This window comes from Aspergillus alliaceus (assembly GCF_009176365.1).
Source record: "Aspergillus alliaceus strain CBS 536.65 unplaced genomic scaffold BDW43scaffold_57, whole genome shotgun sequence".
Lineage (NCBI taxonomy): Eukaryota > Fungi > Ascomycota > Eurotiomycetes > Eurotiales > Aspergillaceae > Aspergillus > Aspergillus alliaceus.
In genome coordinates, this window is record NW_022474740.1 from 170,178 (window position 1) to 186,650 (window position 16,473).

The following is a 16,473-nucleotide window of genomic DNA, read 5'->3' on the forward strand; positions in this document are numbered from 1 at the left end:
AGTTGACCAAGGTCACCTGCTACCACACGGTACGGGAAGTCCGTATGCTCCAACAATTCCTGTCCCATACCAACAGTCAGCCTAGTGGTCTAGCGAAAGGAAATACGCCGGATATTGCCTGTTCGGGGATTATGAAAGAATACTGCATTCTGATGGCTACAGAGAAATTATATAGTATCTACATTGCAGAACCTCATCTCTCTAAAGCTTAGTAACGTAGGATAGAGAAAGTGACAGATCTCTAAAGTATCGACCTAGCATCCTTCCTCTGTACAGTTTAATTATTTAGGTACAGCTTTTCTCACTTGCATCGCTTGTAAGGGCATTTTGGATGACCTTAACCATGTCTGGATATTGCAGGTATAGGGCCTCAGCAAGTGGCGTGTTGCTTTGGGAAGATAAAAGGCACGCATTAGCTCCATTATCAAGGAGGAGTTTGGTCAACACCACATTACCAGAGCGAATTGCAGCTATAAGCGGAGTCCCAGTAAATCCAGCAAGGACATTAACCTCAGCTCCATAGCTGATAAGTAGTTTGGCTGCTTCTTAAGTCACCCACTTCACAAGCTGCCCGAAGTGCGGTCCCTGGGTCTCCACCCTTCTTGTTTATGTCTGCACCAGAATGCAATAGCAACATTATTATTTCTTTGAGTCCTGCGTTTGCGGCCGCGATCAGGGGTGAGCCCCAATGTCCACAGGAGATATTTAGGTCGGCTCCTCTATCGAATAGTCTCTTGACAAGCTCAGTGTTCCCAGCAAACGCAGCAGCCTGTAGAGGAGTACCATACCTCTCGGACACAAGGTTCACATCAGCTCCATGCTCCGGTAAACACTCAAATATTTTCTGTAAGCCTATAACATGAGGCTATCGCTAACCTAGTACCGTAACAATCCTCATCGATATTAATATCTGCGCCACGCACCACAAGGAAACGAACTAAATCAATATTTGCTGATTCAACCGCTTCTGCAACCGCATTTGGACCTGCACCGGCGCTGAGTAGGATTTGGACTGATGCTAGATCTCCTAAGCATGCAGCAGCTCTTATCGTGTGGTCTAATAAGTCCTTCCTAGGCTTTTGGGATAGCGTATAGTCGAGGAGTTGAGATATAATGCAATCATCCCTTGGTAGTAACGTAAACCCCGATGAAAGAGCGGAATAAAACTGACCGCTTGTTATACATGCGTTTGCCCCATAGTTCAACAGAAGCTTAATAATCCCGTGTTTATTTCTGTGGTCGGATGCCGTCATTACTGCTTGAAGCGCAGTGTTATACCTTCCGCCATGACAGTGAACATTAGCGCCCGCGTCGAGGAGCATCTGTATTGCATTTAGATTTCCAGCTTCCGCCGTAGTAACAAGTGGCGGACCATGCCGTTCACCCCCGGAACTATTAGGGCTCGCGCCTTTCTCGAGAAGGGCTTGGACAACCCTGGGGTGCTTGTGACAATGGTAAACTGCGGCGCTAAGTGGATCGCCATAGAATTCGCCCTGTTTGTTCGGATCGTAACCTGCCTCTAAGAGAAAGGATACTTTGGGTATGTCACCGAATGCAATAGCTCGCTGAAGAGCGTGCGCCTCCTTGGGCGTATTTCTTTGCATATTGGGAACCATTTAGGAATTGTCCTGATCACTTATAAGCAGAATCGGCCTTCAACGGGACACTTCAATCGGTTCGTATATCTTCGGTAATTGATTGTCAGACCCGGTCGAAGGAAACAACGCTCGAACCTATAATCTATTAAGCGTGATACCCTGATTATACCTTAAACTGTATGCTCACTTTGAAGGTTGGCGGATATTTCAGAAATCGAGAAGTTGTGCTGTATTCAAGGTAAAATAAGGTATAGTGCTAAAGGCGATACTGGTATCTATGGCGTGTTTTGGTACCAGCGGAAGCCACCAAAACTATCCATACGCGCTATGCTCTAAAAACAGTTCACTCGATTATAAATATAGTAAGGTTTGTAGCAGTTAACTGCCCAAGCCATCTTTACAGGGACAAAAAAGGGCCGAATATCATCCGTTGGAGCGTTTGTGAGTTTAATTAGAGGCGTAGCAATGGGTCTCTGACGTATGCGTGATAGTCTCCTCCATCTCCCTGTGGTCTTCTATCTGAAATACAAAATCCACTTATGTTTTATTGTGCAATCCCTTTTTGTAGCTTGGTGATCGTATCTTTCGCATATTAGACCACGCTGGATTAGGTTTTCTTGAACACTCCTACTTTGGCCTGATAGGGGCCAAATCTGCCATCATTTTGTCGTGACTTACTACTATAGGCTGATAGACACCTGGCAGCGTGTCTAAAACGGCAGAAGGAAGTTTCGCCGACTATTCTCCCTTACTAACGGCGTGAAAATAGAAGAACAGGATACCCTGGCGCCTAAAACTGATATAGTAAACGGCGGCATTGACACATCGCTGTTATAACTAGTTGATGCTCTTTCCTCAGATTGAGGATGATTTTAGGGTATTTACGATAGTTTAGAAAGCGCAGCATTCAGAGCTTTACTTTGCCCGATGCTGCAGTATCCAACCTGAGCACTCTTGCCGCGTTCCCTCCCAAGAAATATGCCTTGACATCATCGCGAAGTCTGATGTCTCTGTTTACCGACTCGATGCATTTGCTCCAGCTCAATTGAGGGAAGTTTGTCCCAAAAATAACTTTCTTTCTTCCAATGGTGTTTGCAAACTGAATCAGTTCCTGAACAGTAGATGTGTCAGCTGATCTACTAAACCAAACATCTAGCGGTAAAGGTAACCCCTACCGTAGGATAGTACTTGGGTAAGTATGCTGAAGTGTCAATGTAGACATTAGGATGCTTCTATGCTACCCCGATCATTTCCTTGTTGCAGCTTGCAGCCTTTCACCTAGCTGCATTAAGCTTTGCCTAGATCTGTCTCAATCCAAATAATGCTCAAGCCAAGAGCAGCGACAAGTCTGTCATTGGTAAATTGGGCATATGGAGTGGATTATACATAATTGGTTGTACCGTTGCACAGATGATATTAGAATGTGCCTCAGGGGACTACCGGTGATTAAAGCACTTGCCCCATATATACCTCTGATCCTATCATGTTCAACTTGCTAGAGGCAACACTAAATGATTCAAAATTATGGTAAACTTGAGTTATAGCTTTCAACCTCCCGCAAAAATTCCATGAAGGCCATCTGGACAGGTGTGGATGCAGATTCCTAAGGCAAAATGCACCGTACATATGAATCACCTCATTTTTTCCCCTTCTTTATAAGCTGAGCCCTTTCACGTTACGGACCTCGACACTCCACCACAAGAAGCAGAAGACAGATTAGGGCAACCAGAATAAAGTAAACACGTCAGGAATAGATCGGAGACAAGAATCCCCTGGCTGCAAGGTCTGTGAGATAGGTTTCCCAATCATTTGGTGGTGAGGTATCATAGAAGAGGTCATACCGGACTTTGTTTTAGCAGGCGCAGTAAGGCGCGGGGGTACCTGGCCACACACAGCACCCGTTTCCACATTTCGCAGCAAGCTGCCATTGGTAGCCATTGCAGACTACAATCTCATTCGAGGTTGCCGTGCAGTCATAGCCACTTCCACTGCACTGTTCACCAATTTCATGCCTTGCAGAAACGGTAACTGCAAGAGGCAGAAGCAAAGAGAGGATAGAAATGATCTGCATATTGGTAGTGGCCTAAGTTTGGCTCTCCTGGCTAAGAGTAAATAGAGAAGTCTTTTGAAGCGGCGTGTTGCAAGGAGCAGAACGTATTGGGGGAAGACAGACGTTCCGTATTTATACTCGAGTATGTTGGTCAGCTTCAAAAGGAAGCTCAGCCACCACGACACTGACCGGGCGTTCTACCCAATCGGCGATGTATTAGACTTAGCGTTGTAGGGTGAGGGATTACTTTTGATCTGGTATTGACCCCACAAAAATGGCCGAGCTATGGCGGCCGTACATCACTGAGACATGCCAGCTGCTAGCGGTCTGGGCTTGAGTAGGAACGGAATGAAGGGTGTGGATCTTGGCAACCCCTTTTTAATGATGTGCTGTAACTCGGTGGTTTGGAGGGGAGAAGGTAGGAATGGCTTGAGGTAGCGTGAGACTGGATAAGATACTGCAGGGTGGGCGCAGGTACTGCTCTATGAATGTCAGGCGATTCCTGCACAATGCTCCTGCGATGTAACGCTCGTGTTCAAGGCACCCATAGCGAATCATTCTTTCCATGTATGCAGATCTTACTAGAAGCGGATCCAGCTTCCCCAGAGCATCTGCCAATCCCGCGTTTCCGAGGTGACTTCAAGGGCCCCGCAGATAGGCAGCGAGAATTCCTTTCACTCATATCGTTTGAGATATCGGACAAGCCTTCGGGTTTATCGAAGGAATCTTGATATTCACTCTGGCAATGCAGCAAACAACGATTTTAGATTACTCTTTCAAGCCTACAGAGTTTCTGTCAGTGTCCCGCTTTCCCAGTCTAACATATGTATATGAGCTTACCTTTATAATCTTGGTTTAAAGAACGGAGACGCAATGGGATTTCTTCAAGCTGGTTGGAAGGTCGATCAGTGGGTGCAGTAAAGATGTATGTAGCGGCATCTCTATATATCTGGCTTGATGCACATTGGAGCGCAAGACTGGTGTGACTATGCCAGACTATTTCTGCATCTCACTTGCATGAACCTTCACAATGATATCTAGTATGATCTGTGGATATTCACCTATCTCCCGGTTTTGGCACCCTGTTCTGTAGCGATACCTTGGGCAACCAACTCGGGCAAGGCTTGGTTAGGTGATACACAGTACGAAAAGTAATCCTCCCCCATAATTACCATCGATTGCCCTGAGATCATACCTCACGAAGCTTCGATCAATAGCCTTGGCTCCGGTGGTAACGGGCGCAATCGTTCGAACTTCCAGATGCCGCCATCTTCCCCCCGATATTTTAGAACGAGCGGGTCCTTTTCGCAGCTGCAGTTTCACTAAACCGTAGTTTACCACGGATGCAGTCGCTTGATTCACAGGCCGTCGTGCAATCCTTCAACAATTCTCGATGTGCTAGCGTCTCGACTAATCTTCCCCTCAGAGGAACAGTCAGAGCAATTTCACCCGCCGCTTCCGGATCGCCGCACCCAAAGCGAAGCTCTTCACCAGCACTCTGCGGAGAAGTATCTTGACAATGATCTCCAGAGGCACCGAAAACTCGTCTACCGGAGGGAGAGCCCCACTGGCAACTAATATGCCTTCATATTCGATGAACTGGCGCAGAAATGCCAGCCTGGTATGGTGCGTCGCCGTGACGGTAGAAGACTGCGGCCCCGGTAGGCCATCGCTAGAAAACTTCGAAGCAGGTCGAACTAGAAATTGACTGTATCCGGCGAATGCTATTAAACAAGATCCATCATCTCAATACATCGATGGTTGATGATCGTCCGACCATTTTGCAGCTGATGCTACCTACGGAGTAGCCAGACAATATGCATGCTACTACCGAGGTGTGCCTGTGAGTGGTTGCCCTTGCCATGTGGGGGGTGGGGGTGAGATCCATCTTCTGTCTCACTCCAGAGAACCGGCATGCCTTTTTTCAGTGGAGGAGATAGAAGAGTCGCAATAATGTGACAGGGTTCTCCTGCCCCGCAGGCGTACAGCATAGCCCTCTTACGCGCCAATGGAATTTAGTCATAGCGCACCCAAATCCCTCCTCTCCTAGAACTAATCAATGATGGGGGCCAAAGGAAAAACGGGCACACAGGTTTAAGACACTCGTTTTGGTCCCAGGTCGAAGACAGCGGTTGGTAGGTAGGATGAGGAGAAGAGGGCGAGGGGCTGTGTTGGGTTCTTAGTACTAGCTAGACATGGATAAAATCCCCGCCATTGGAGTAACGGTGTACTAGCGTTGAAGTCGTGCCCTAGGTGAAGTTAGCGGGTGAGCTGCTTAGATAGGGGTTGCGCAGAACATGCCCCCGAGTCCTCGCGAAAAATTGTCCGGCGGCGAACGTTATTATCCACTTTGATAAGTCCTAATGTACTGTCTATTGGATTATATATCTACTCTAGTTTTCACACTGAGGTATTGGAGTCGGCACAATTTAATCCTACATAAACTGTCTAAGACCTAGGCACCATTTCAGGACCAACCTGATGAACATGTACTCCTACGCCAATTACATGTTGATGACTCTTATTTGTTGATGAAAACTTGATTTGACTTCGGGTTACAATCGGGATACCATATGAAATGAGAGTGAGTGAAATATAAGTTTCTGTTCGACTTTGCCACTATGTGGGATGTAATTGTTTTAGATGGTTAGAGCATAAGCTCGCCTCCGGGGTACCCACGGTTCCACCCGAAGGGATGACAGCGTACATCCAATCCTGTGCAGTGTTTCTCTGGCTCGACCTGGTCTGAGAGTCTGAATGAATAAATAACTTTAAGCCTCCATCATTAGTAACACAATGGAAACGTCATGATTCTTTGAACCAAATGAATTGTTGAAAGCTACTGGCCATTCCCGCGCCACCTTTGGGGGTCAGGCTATATATCACATATGGAGGGTACTGGGGGCCACAGCTTCTTCATCCTTCCAGACTACTGAGCTACTCTATGAGCGCCTTAAGATGTAGGTCCAATGTCTCCCATGCCCCCTTCCCAATTTCTTTGAGAGTGAAGTTCAAACCTGAATTTCGCAAACGAAAGTTCTACTAAATTCTGCTACTTCAGAGCCACGAAAGCACTACCTAATTGCGGTAAGGGCCGCATATCAGAGAATAACGCCAAGAGAAGATTTTCTTTTATCCTTCATTGTCCCTGGAAAGCCATTAAGCAATCCAGCAACTGTCCCAAAGAATCTTAAAATGGAAGCAATGAAAAATAAACTCTGCTCCCAGTTAGCCGGCCGTGAATCCCCAGCCCCTGAAGATCAGACCGCTGAACAGCAAGAACCTTTATGCTGGGGCAGAATACCTCGCAATTCGCAACAGCAAAGAGACACTCAGATTGGAGAGAGTTCTGGCAATATGGCGCCCTTTCAGCTGGAGAGTAACCCTATTCATCCTCTTGAGGGGCCTTTGATGGCACAATATGCGGGTGATAAAAAGAGGCATATGTCCAGCTGATTTTGCTACTCGGTCGTTTTTTGAGTAGTATTTACCTTGGTGAAAGTGGGCGGGCTACTCGTGATCCTACTTAATAGAGCGCCGCTTCCAAAGGAAAGAAATTCTACAAGAAATCAAATTTTGCCTTTGATGACTTCGAACGTGAGTGAATGTGTTTGGGCTAAATCCCAACCCAGTTCAAATACTTTCAGAAATCAATAAGCCCTGATGATGAAACGGAGAATTTATACAAGTCCAGGATAAATTTAAGTAACAATGGGGATTTAACTTCCCCCTGTAGATATCTACATGGGCCCGGTAGTTCATCATTTCTTCTCCGCTGAAATAGGTTTCGCTGCCTTCACTCATTAAGACAGACCGTATATGTGTCCAGACAAACTTGCTGGATATCTGGACCTTTCTTGATAACCTTTATTCTAGCACTATATAATAGGCTGGTGGCAGCATACTTCAATACCTTCCACAAACACTATCCTTTTCTACATACCCCCATCCGCGAACGTACAGGGTCTGAGTGTGGAATTGTAGGGATTCTGGACCTTGGAGCTCGCTTTTCCCGAGAGCCAGAGTTGGGGACAGAGCTGTTCCGTGCCACCAAGGCAGTTGTATTGGAGCATACGCGACAGGGAAGGGAAAACCAGGCCGACCGAGCCGGTGATCGGTAACAGAATACTGGACCAGTAGGAGGTCATAATAGAGAGGATCCCCTCTCCGGTTCCCTGGTCGGGCATTCAACGCTAGACATGGAGCTCATGCAGGCCATGCTTCTACTTGTCGCCGTAGCGACTTAGTTCAAGGACGAGCCGGGATGCGTATGACGCTCTCTCCATCCGAACTACATTGGATACGTTGATGCGAGAGCATCCAATGTGACAACAGCAAGACCCCGAACCCCCGAGTTGGCGGGAATGGATTCGGTGTGAGACGGCGAGGTGGACGAGAGTAGTTGTATTTTGCTTTTTCAATCTTCACACCATTGTTTCCGATCTCCTGCCAATGATGCTACCCAGCAATAACAACGTTAATCTCCCCTGCACGGAGCAGCAATGGAAACTGAGCAATGTCGTTGACTGGCGAAAAGCGCTTACCCTTGGCATTCCCCGACAAGTCTTCTAGGCCACTTTTGAGGAACTGTTCAAAGACTGCCAGTCCTACCATCCTAGAGGACTCCCATGCTGGTTGGTCCGCAATGCCCGGTTACCAGGTCATCGAGATGGCGGGCTGTCTCTTGCGGATATCAACATGTTTGAACGTGCGCTGAAAGCATGGTCTGGCCACTGGGAACACGATGAGAGGTCGACTTTTCCACTCAGCCCCCGCGGTCCGCTGTCATTTACATCGACAGCTCTCCTCCGACTTGCATACGTCCGCATTAATTTGGATTTCAGTCCTGCAGTATCCCTAAATACATGGGGCCCAGTCTTCATCGCCAACTCTCTCGACCACAGTCAGTCTCCGCAGCGTGGTAAGAAAACCACACTAGCAGCGCCACACTCTGCCAGCGCGTTGAGTGTGCCTGTAAGACTGGGTATCAAATATGTTGCCAAAACACAGGTCGCCTACTGGTCCAAGCAACATGGCCTGTGCTCGCTGGAATGTGCAGCCACTCTCGATAAGTGGCTTGAAAGTGTTACCGCGTCAACGGTAATTCCCCTGATTACCGGCTGATCAGAGAGTCCTCAACTTTGTAGCCTAGCTGCTTGCCGAAGAAACTATAGACAAACATTGGACTAGATTATACAAAAAAATAAGACCATAAGCGCTTCCTTCGTGAGGCTATAGGCGGTGTTGTATGCTTGCGAGAGTATCTAGCAAATGACTTTTGTCATCCACCTTGTTTGACTCCCAGATCATTGCGAGATATATTTCGTGCCTAGGATGATAGCCCATATATGCTCTAACGTCGAGTCGAGGGAAGTCGCTGGTTTTCGTGTACCGTTCTTTCCCAGCCCCTTGGCTCCAAGAACTGGTATACCCAATTCAGTGCACGTAGCCATGTCGATGGAAGAATTCTTCAATCCACCAGTGATGATAAGCTTGTGATTTGGCAAGGCTCGAATAACATCCCCAGGAAAGGCCGTACATTTCCTCCTGGTCGAAATCACATCGAAAGGTTGGATACGGTCAGTGAGAGTGGTTACTCTTCGGAGTAAAGAGTGTCATGGAATGAGACTATACCAATGGGTGGTTTAAGGCGGGAGAACTTTGCAGCAGCAATGCCTTGGTAGTCATCTAAGATAGCTAGGCGAACCTTCCGAGGAGCCATATGGGCGATAGTGTCAACGTGTAGCTAGGAGGTAGAGAACAAAAGAAGATAGGTTTTGCTAGGCGAACAGGAAGTAAACCTAGTATTGACCGAGACTAAAATCATTCCGTGCGCAGCAGCCTCCCTTTATTTTTTTCTCCCCGTGCAAGAAGTCTAAAAAGGCTCTCTCCAAGAGTTAGGTATAGTCATACAGCACCTCCAAAGCATGCACGGAACTTTTGTACTGTGCATCACACGCAGTACTATGCCTCCAACTCGGACCTAGGCATTGCAGGCACCCCGGGTCAAATATAAGGCGAGCTAAGAAAAAAAGCCAACTACAGTTTCCCCGACAGTATGTGTCTCCACATTCGTAAATAAAGTCCGTAAGATACGAGTTAAGGGGGGGGAAGAAGGCGCAGAAAGACCCAAAGGCTTTTGCAGAAGGGGGTTTCGACCCTCACTCCACCATTTTCAACAACATAGCGACACCCAGATGCTGGATAGGTTACATCATACAGGACGTTTCATAGTTCCAGCGGCATCCTACTTTGCTGTCCCGCCTTCTAGCAAAGAGATCACACCACTAGCAACTGCTCGCACCGCTTTAAATATGCTTTCCCTACTATGTAGTGAGAGTGGTTGGGAGTGGATTGACGGCATGGTACTTGGTGGATGTCTAGCTTGCGGTCTGGGTGACAACCCAAAAGCTATGAGATGGTATACGAGAATCCTTACGAGGGACCCGCAACATGTTGAGGAAATATCAAATCTAGCTGCTACCCTTGCAAAGTTGTCGGACATGACCGGCATACCAAAAGTTAAAAACCTCCCTGAGTTACCGGGAATTCCTGTCTTCGACAATTTCTTTCTCTCGGCCAGGGGGCTGTCAAGGAACTCTGGATTAGAAACCTGTCGGTTCTTATTTAGCGTCCGACATACTCGACCTTCCATAGTGTGGTGTCTCAGACCTAGCGAGAATACACCTTGGGGACCTTCCCATGGAACGAGTTTGACAAATTAGCGAGAAAGGCGGCTACTACAACGTTTAATCGACAGGCTATCCAAATGTGCCTTCCCTTTACCGGCCTAGAGTCTGCAACAAGTATCAATGAGCGCTTCACCAACCTGAAGTTAGACGATGATACTGATCCCAACGGGTACTTCCAGAGATTTTCTCTCAACATTAGCCTAACTCTGAACTACGGTATTTATCTTGACGGTACAGTTCGTGACCCTGCTGAATGAGATGGTCACTGTCGAACGGGAGTTACGCAACATTCGGGGCATTGCCCACAATTGGCAGGATTGTGTTCCATTATTGAGACTCTGGCCGACGGTCGAAAGGAATGCGATCAGGTTTCGCTCTTGTCGCGATGAATATATTCTTTCCGTTTTCAATCCTCTTAAGGGGAAAATCACCGAGGGAACAGATAATCCCTGTATTGCTGGAAATGTACTTAAAGGATGTTGAAAGTAGGCTCAGCGAAAGTAAGACAAATCCCATATACCTATGTGTATCTGCTAAAATAGTAAACTTTTACGTTTAGGGGAGACGAAAATGACCGCTGACAAACTCAATGAAATCGCTTCTCAAGTTTCTGGCCCATCGCTGGGCTTCCATTCTATGTATGTGAAATACTCTGTTTAGCTAGCGGCAGGAAGATAAACCTCGCCCCTAATAGAAAGCCCCCTCCAAACGAACAAAAGGTACATGGAACATTATCATATCAAGTACGCTCTGACTTGCCAACTATAGCACCAGTAAGAAGGACGACGATTTTGTCATCATTTGTGCATTATATTACGCACTCCTCTCACCAAGGCCGTAAAAGGAGGGTTCAAGGATATGCCTTTAGATATGATGGTCTACAGGCTACCGAAAGAGACCCTTAACAGGTCCAAACTGGACCATAGTTTGATAGAAAGTGTTTTTCCTGGAAATGTGAATTATGTCCTAGCATGGGGTATACCATGGCCTACTTACTTGGCATTCAACACTAATACCACTGAAACCAGGTTCAAGGCTCGCAGGCGGCCTATATTGTGCGCGCTGCCTCCCTAGTGGCCAGGGTACCATTCATAACAAGGACATCATCTGTCAATCCGTTTAATTCATCAGGGTTGAAAGGTCCTCGCAGGCCAGCTGGTCTTAGCCAAGTTCTGCGGCGCAATGGTTGCTGGAGTTCCTCCTCGACTGATGGGGGCTGGCGCCGTAGCGGCGATTCTAAAGCTACTTGAAATGTTTTAGCTTCGTAAGGAAGAGAATTAATAAGGAGTTTCGCCTCCGTGGCTGTCTTCTGCCTACGGTCCCTGACTCTTGATCATCAAAAGGTTAACCCTCCCGGTGGAGCAATTGCATTGGGACACCCACTTGGATCCGCAGGGGCACGTCAGATATACACCATCTTGAGTGAGGCCCGTCGGACAGGGAAAATGATCCTGGTTACAGGTAGACGTATCGACACGGGCCAGGGAATGGCAGGTCTTTATGTCAAAGAACAGGTTTGAAGCTTACCAAAGATGGTTCATGTTTCGTTTGCTCTCTTTTTTCTTTTCTTTTGTTTTCTTTGCATTCCTGGAGCAAATTAATTGGTTGATATACACAGCATTGGCGCTTGTTGTACTAGAAGAACATTTACCTTATAGATTCAGCTATGAATCTTGGTTAACAGATGGAACGGCCAAAAAGTGTTTTATGATAGAGAAGGACATGTACTATGTATTTCAAGCACTAAATCAGGACCGGTGATATTATCGCCATGCCTAAAACATCGAGCCTGCATGCATCGTTCCCAAGGACTTAGTTCCTGAGCTCTACGCCTTTGGGAAACATTTTGAAGGACTAAAAATTCAACTACGAAGGACAAGACGCGCCATAGTACATAGATTCTTGCTGTTGAGGAGTCAATGATACATCAGCTCGTGGATCAGGTCGCTAACAATGTCGTCGATTTCTGCCTCCTCGTCCAGCTCAAAGAATGACCAACTGCCCGCCTCATATTCGAAGGAGAGGGAGACACGTGTCGGATACCTTTGTCGGGAGGAGTTTTTCGGGCCAGAAAACACCTCCCACAGAAGTCCACAGGGCATGATCGCCAAGCAGGCCGTGAACAACCACGATGCTGTAATGCTTAAACGAACCTGATCGACATTTTGAGGATGTGTGACAGAGTGTGAAAACCTAACACACGCAAAGAAGTGATGCTGTGCGACACTTAGATAATCATCAAATAGAATGAAGAGTGACCAAATAGAGACATGGCACGAACACCCGATAGAGAGCGAAAAATATACCCACTGAACGATATTATTTCGTTGGTAGGGCAGACAACTATTGATTTATCGGATCCAAGGGGCGAGGCGGGGCTCCTTGACAAGCAAACACGTACTCGTGGTAGGTTGTAGAGGCTCTTTGGTGACTGGTGAGAACTGGAGAGAATCTAGTCCAGTTAGGCTGCATCCAGTAGGATCTACACAGTATCTTATATTCTGGCTTTTGCTTCGTCCGACATCTTCCAACGTCAACCTTTTAAATCTGCCCTGCAATGGTGCTAGGTCTTGTCAAATGATCACCTGATGGCCACTAGGGTATCACTTTGCTTCCAATGTATGGATTTCTTCGGTGGTGAGTCTTAAGATAGTAGCTTTCATAGAAACTCTTCTGCTCGTTGCAGTATGGCATATATATCATATCATTGCACCATGGCTGCATTACTTCGACGTTAGTCATACTGGAGATACATGTCACAACCCCACCTTGCCGGTGCTTTCTAGAAGCGGGCTGCTGTTCAGACCATTATGTCACATAGTCTGCCGCAACTTATGTGTTGTCAAATGATTTCCTATGGTGATTCTCGAAATCGCCTTGACCAAGCCGTCCTGATTACTTCCTAGCCCCTCTGCGAGGGCCTCAAGGCGCGTAAATTGGTGAACGGCAACGGGCTATGCCAAGCTATTCTCCCAATCTTTCCCAACTGGGTCCTCGGGGAAGTCGAGCCGGCGCAGTAAGATTCGTCTTGCATAAAACCTTGCCCATTCGGCCGGATTTATCGTATCTACATGATAGGTACGTGCTAGAGCTGCATAGAGGCAGCTCCTTTCGATACCTAGTTGCCGTAACTGCCGCTAAACATTGCTTTGCTTGGTTTTGTGCGAATCTGCAGTTAGACCCATACTGCGTTCAGAACTGTAAAATAGTCTTTGTAACTGCATAAGTTATGCAGAGTCATGGGAATTGGTGCATCTATTCGTTCTCCACCCATGGGTTGCCCAAGGCGTACTTATGACAATCCATCAGGCCAACCATGATGTTCCCAATGCGACCCGAATAGGTGTGTTGCGCTCCCAGAACTCTGAGTGTCCACTGGTTCATCAGAGCTTGACCGTTCCAGGATTCCAGGTGATCAAACACGGCGCCCACAGAACTGTCAGAGAAAGGACGAAGAGGCCTGCATCGAGATAGAACCAGCAGCTGTGTAAGTATCTGATGCATCGTTATTCCAACTTGACTATGAAAACGGACCAGCGGCTCCGGGTAACGGAGAATCCCGCGAGTCTCATAACATATAAAATAAACGTAAAATTAATTTTAAAATACTGCCTTGTATCTCAAGCTTAATAATATATTTTACTAAGTAGAAAATTTAAAATCTACTCTATTCTATAATGATGGAATACTCAATATGTATTAAATAGTTATTGCGATATCTGGAGAGTCCTAGAGTTCTATAGCTTGTGGTGATAATTCATTGCTTCGGGGCCAGGATTACTCGTTTATCTTAGTCTCTTAAATAAAGGCGCTGCGACTCTGCCTCAATAGCATGGCAAACTCCAGAAGTATCTGCAGTCAGGTATTGTAGGTCTTCCACGAGGAATGTATGCTTCGCGCCTAGTGTGACCGCCAGGACCAACGTATAGATTCTATTATTGCTGTAGGGCATGAACAATAATACCTTTCCATGAACACGTATATTTTGCCGTCTAATGTGAGCTTTTCAGTGTTAGAGGTAGAGTCATCCACAATCTTTACGACCTCAAGGCTGGGTTTCTGCAAATAGTCTATACTTCACGACTGCTTCTGCTTAACCGAACGCCATTCGATCATAAGACTTCCCACAATCGTCGTGCAAGCCAACGCGACGGCAAGGTACCACGTGTGAGTCAGGCTTCGCTCAATACCGCACAAGACCCGATCCCACTCCTGTATGGGAACCCCATTCTTAAGATCGCCTAGTCCGTGTTCTGCGATGTATCCCGGTGTCAGCCCTGGAACAATATCTTGCAAAGCTGACGACAAGCGATTCGTGAAGATCACTTGTGCAATCGCGATAAACACCGCCGGACCCATACTCTGCCCGAACAAGATGACCCCGATCCCCAGATTGACATCTGCGGCACTCAACGTGGTCTGCACCGCTGCTTGGGAGCCTTGGAAGCCGATGCCTCCGCTGAAGCCAGCGAATCCGGAATAGAGGATGATCTGGACAAGGGATGTATGGAGATTGTATGTGGTCATCAAGCCCGCCGCGATGGGCATGCAGATGGAGGCGAAGATCATAAAGGGAGCGTAGTAGCCAAACGTGGTGGTGCCAATGCCCTGAAGAAAGAGCCCGAGCATCATTCCCACGAGGATGGGGATCATCAGGTAGCCGCTCTCGCTTGGACTCTGGCAGACCATAGTATTGTCAGCGCATTTTGCTGTTGTAGCGAGCTGGGGACACGAAGTCTTACCCGGGATCGAACAACTTGATAGTATGTTGGTAAATACCACTCCAAGACGTTCGTCATCGAATTCGTGCATGTCGTGAAAATGAAGCCTGCAATGACACTTCGGCTTTTGAGGATGCGGAACGGGAGCGCCGCTGAGTCTCCACGTCGGTGTTGATTGAGGATGAAGACAGCAAGGAGCACAGCAAATACGACGAATAGTCCAATCACTTTCCCATCGGACCAGGGGTACTTGGTTCCCGCCCAAGACAGCGCGACGAAGAGCGCAGTTAGAGATGGGATGAACAAGCAGTTGCTAACGAGGTCGAGCTCTATGATCTTTTGGGTCAACGTCAGGTCGTCCTCCTGGCGGGTTCTTGGGTCTGAGAAGAGCAAAAGCATGGTCGCCAGCGATACCACGCCAATGGGAAGGTTAATCCTACGGAGAATGTCAGTGTCCAACTGCCTTTGATTACTACTCTCACAAAAGGGGCAAACCAGAAACACCATCTCCAACCCAAAGACTGCGTTAGGGCACCCCCTACTATCGGCGCCGCAATGATCGCAAGCGATTCCACACACGCCATCAAACCCGCAAACACTGGCCGCCGGTTGAGGGGCAGGATCTGCACTGCGACCGCAAAACAGCCAGCCATCTCACCCGCGAATCCGAGACCCGTTACTGCTCTCCCAGCAATGAACATAGCCGATGAGACCGCCGTGGCACAGAGCAAAGACCCGACAAGGAAAATCACATTGCTCACCAAAAAGATCGCCTTTATGGAGAAGAGCGTATATAGCTTCGCGAACCCGAACTGGAAGGCACAGGTGCAGAGTCGAAATGCCGACGAGTACCATCCTACGTCGGCGACCGTGTGGAAGTGGTTGGTAATGCTGGGCACGGCTGTCGCGACGATATTGGCGTCTAGCCCTCCGAGAATCAGGATCATACACAATGCAATGATGGTGAACCAAAATTTGGTTCCTGTGGGGTAATTGAGTTCTCCCTCTTCATTAGATTCGACGTTGAGAGACTCAGATATCCGGCCCGAGGTTGCCGTCCCTGGTGGTGGGTTCTGCTGTTGCTGTTGCTGCCGATCAGACAAGACAGTGGATGCTTGGGGAGAAAGAACCTCTGTTGTGGTTGTTGTCGACATTGTGCGAGGCTCGAGACATACGGACATGAAAGAGAAAAAACGAGTAGAATAGGATAAGTCTCCATGAGGGGAGAGATATATATGTGTGGGGGCTACACTATATCTACTCCGCGGCTGTCAGCTTTTAGTCCCCATGTGAGAGAATACTTCAAATGGATAACATAATAGCACCTTAGATACATTCGAGGGTATCTGAAATACTTTTAAAATCACCATACCCATCTCTAAGCCCTAACATTCACGATATTGATCGGATAG

At 47.4% G+C, this 16,473-nt stretch overlaps 5 protein-coding genes across 5 annotated transcripts; 1 reads left to right on the forward strand and 4 right to left on the reverse strand.

Annotated features, from left to right (window-relative positions):
• Positions 1-511: 511 nt before the first annotated feature.
• BDW43DRAFT_315361 (ankyrin repeat domain-containing protein) lies at positions 512-1,604 on the reverse strand (the record flags this gene model as incomplete). The annotated part of the gene is made up of 2 exons (XM_032048036.1): positions 512-844; positions 924-1,604. The coding sequence occupies 2 exons, from the start codon at positions 1,602-1,604 to the stop codon at positions 512-514; spliced, it is 1,014 nt and encodes a 337-aa protein (XP_031895862.1).
• Positions 1,605-2,955: 1,351 nt separating this feature from the next.
• BDW43DRAFT_289635 (uncharacterized protein) lies at positions 2,956-4,109 on the reverse strand. The gene is made up of 2 exons (XM_032043410.1): positions 3,440-4,109; positions 2,956-3,374 (listed from the first exon to the last, which is right to left on the reverse strand). The coding sequence occupies exon 1, from the start codon at positions 3,667-3,669 to the stop codon at positions 3,451-3,453; it is 219 nt and encodes a 72-aa protein (XP_031895863.1). The 5' UTR covers positions 3,670-4,109; the 3' UTR covers positions 2,956-3,374; positions 3,440-3,450.
• A 4,237-nt stretch (positions 4,110-8,346) lies between these two features.
• BDW43DRAFT_315363 (uncharacterized protein) lies at positions 8,347-8,772 on the forward strand (the record flags this gene model as incomplete). Its single annotated transcript, XM_032048037.1, has 1 exon — positions 8,347-8,772. One exon carries the CDS (start codon positions 8,347-8,349, stop codon positions 8,770-8,772), a length of 426 nt encoding a protein of 141 aa, XP_031895864.1.
• Positions 8,773-13,492: 4,720 nt separating this feature from the next.
• Positions 13,493-13,851, reverse strand: BDW43DRAFT_289637 (uncharacterized protein). Its single transcript, XM_032043411.1, has one exon. The coding sequence runs from the start codon at positions 13,842-13,844 to the stop codon at positions 13,596-13,598; it is 249 nt and encodes an 82-aa protein (XP_031895865.1). The 5' UTR covers positions 13,845-13,851; the 3' UTR covers positions 13,493-13,595.
• Positions 13,852-14,417: 566 nt separating this feature from the next.
• On the reverse strand, positions 14,418-16,215 carry BDW43DRAFT_315364 (MDR family MFS transporter; the record flags this gene model as incomplete). The annotated part of the gene is made up of 3 exons (XM_032048038.1): positions 14,418-15,017; positions 15,083-15,497; positions 15,557-16,215. 3 exons carry the CDS (start codon positions 16,213-16,215, stop codon positions 14,418-14,420), a joined length of 1,674 nt encoding a protein of 557 aa, XP_031895866.1.
• Positions 16,216-16,473: the final 258 nt, after the last annotated feature.